Source organism: Echinops telfairi, unplaced genomic scaffold, assembly GCF_000313985.2.
Source record: "Echinops telfairi isolate 266 unplaced genomic scaffold, ASM31398v2 ScPeMD7_7410;HRSCAF=8448, whole genome shotgun sequence".
Classification (NCBI taxonomy): Eukaryota; Metazoa; Chordata; class Mammalia; order Afrosoricida; family Tenrecidae; genus Echinops; species Echinops telfairi.
Genome location: NW_022111310.1, coordinates 12924614 through 12926788, shown reverse-complemented (window position 1 = coordinate 12926788; position 2175 = coordinate 12924614). Strand labels below are relative to the sequence as shown.

General features: G+C 49.4%; 1 protein-coding gene across 1 annotated transcript in view; it reads left to right on the top strand.

Annotated features, from left to right (window-relative positions):
- The first annotated feature begins 301 nt into the window (after nucleotides 1-301).
- Nucleotides 302-2175, top strand: part of CTNNAL1 (catenin alpha like 1) — a 46885-nt gene continuing 45011 nt past the window's right edge. The window contains exon 1 of the mRNA XM_013006823.2: nucleotides 302-362. Coding sequence (XP_012862277.2) covers nucleotides 302-362 — 61 coding nt within the window. The remainder of the gene's footprint in view (nucleotides 363-2175) is intronic.

Below are 2175 nucleotides of genomic sequence, written 5' to 3'. Positions count from 1 at the left end.
GGCCGCGACGGCCCTCCTGGCCGCCGCTAGCTGGCCAACTGCCGTCCAACTTTTGCATCTTCAACCCAAACCTAGACCGTGGGCCACTTGGGGCCCTTCTGCAAGCCCAGCGTGCGCTCCCCGAGGCCTTTGTCCCGCCCTCTGCCTGCCCGTGTGTGGGCTCAGCCCGGCTCACGGTCACCCCGGGCCCCCCTGCACCTTCGCCCGACCCTCCGTCCGCCTTTGTCTGGCCCCTTGGCAGGGAGAAGTGAAGGACCGGCTGATAGTTGAGCAATCCCACTTTGAGACGGCGGCACGATCGATGGTATTGTGGGTCATCACAAAAGTCAGGGCTCGGCTAGCCGAGAGCGCGTTCTGGAGAAGTTTGTGTTGCCCTCTTTGGATTGATACACAGCCCGAGGGCTCGAATTCCTCCCTTAGATCCGTTGTAATGTGCCAACCACTGTGGGGAGGAGTGAAGAATTATGTGCCTGCAGGAGCGTGTTGGCGAGGAGTGACTCACAGCTAGTTGTAAAGTCTTTATGACTCAGACTAGTATTCTCAAGATTTTAGAGGTAGAAGGAATCTTTGCGTTTATCTGACTCCAAATTGAAAGGAAAAAACACAAAGCCTTACACCACCCTTGAGACCTAGTCAGCCGTTCTCAGCTTAACCCTGTGCGGAGATAGGAAGCCTGTGTAGCCATAGAATGGACCTGTCCAGTCCACGGGTCTGCTGATCATCAGGAGTCACTGTCACCTGTGCCTGGGACTCAGGTTATTAACAGACAGTCCCGGCTTCTTTGCCCGTGCTTTGTTAGTAGGGCTAACACAATAGTAAGTAAATATAAAACACACTCACTTTTGATTGTGTCACTCCCTGACCAGTGGAAAGAATAATTGGGATCAATCATATATGTAGTCATCAGCCCCTTCACATGCACACGCATACCCCTCCCCAAAGCAACAACAACACAAATAGGACCCAAAGTGAGGACTACTAAAGCACAGTTCTCTGAATCACGTGGGGTGTTGCCAGGAGTCAGTCATCCCAGCATCCTCTGGTGCTGCTGCTGGTGGTTCAGGGTGCCAAGCATTTATAAATAGTAACTCATTTAATCCTTTTTGAAATCCGCTGATGTGGGTTTGGGACCTAGGAGAGTTTTCTAGAGAGCTAATGTTTTACAGATGAGGAACTTGAGAGTGAGGCAGGTTAGATAATTTGCCGTCCGTTTTTCGGTCACTAAATGTCATACTAGCAAGCAGCCTGTCTCCATAATCACACCCAACGACGGTGTCCACCAGAGCAGAGAATCGGGATGAGCTCACCCAGTCGTAGGCACTGGGCATGTGTAGGGGGAAAACCAGCTGGAAGATTATTGCCATGTGGAGAAATGGTAATCGCTCACAGTGTCACTGCTGAAAACAGTCAGCCCAACAGCTCTGCATTGTGCAAGTCAGAGGCAAAAGAGGACAGGGAGTGTGGAGGAGGAAGAATATGAATTGCTGATGTGGGTGAACCAGAGGTCAATGCCAAAGGGGGGAAATGCCAGCTTTATTCTTTGCCCCTTTTCTGTTATTGCCACTTTCGAGGCCATCGCTAAGGCTCTGCATCCCACACATTTCATACTGTCACTGATACTCCTATTGTTGTATGCTGGTAACTAAACCCTGACTCAGCCGCCCTGTGTGACTGAGTGGACTGGAGTGGTCCCACACCGTTTCCCTTTGCAGAATCTGACGGTCAGGTCTTTCCTCTTTTGGAGCTGCCAGGGGGTTCAAACTGCAGGCTGTTTAGTTTACAGCCATGCACCGAACCATTGCTTCACTAGGGCTCCTAATGATGTACTGTACTGCACATTCACATATGTTAAGTTATGCTTGAAATTAAAATGGAGAAAACCTGGTCAGAATGCCCTGACCACATAGGAAAGGGTGGAGTACAACTGAAAACGATTTTCAGATTTTAGTTCTAGAGAACAAAAACTTTAGCTCTCTAGAAAAACTCCTAGGTCCCAAATCCCCATTTTCTAAGCATGCTGCAGTGTTACTTAACCAATATCTTACTGTGAAACATAAATCCCTTAAGATGTCCACAAAGGCTAAAAAAGTCCACAAGGGTATTTTAACCCTCCATAGCAAGCATGGATTGTATGCTTTCATTCTGGTTGAGGCAGGGCACGAACAGCCCAGCATA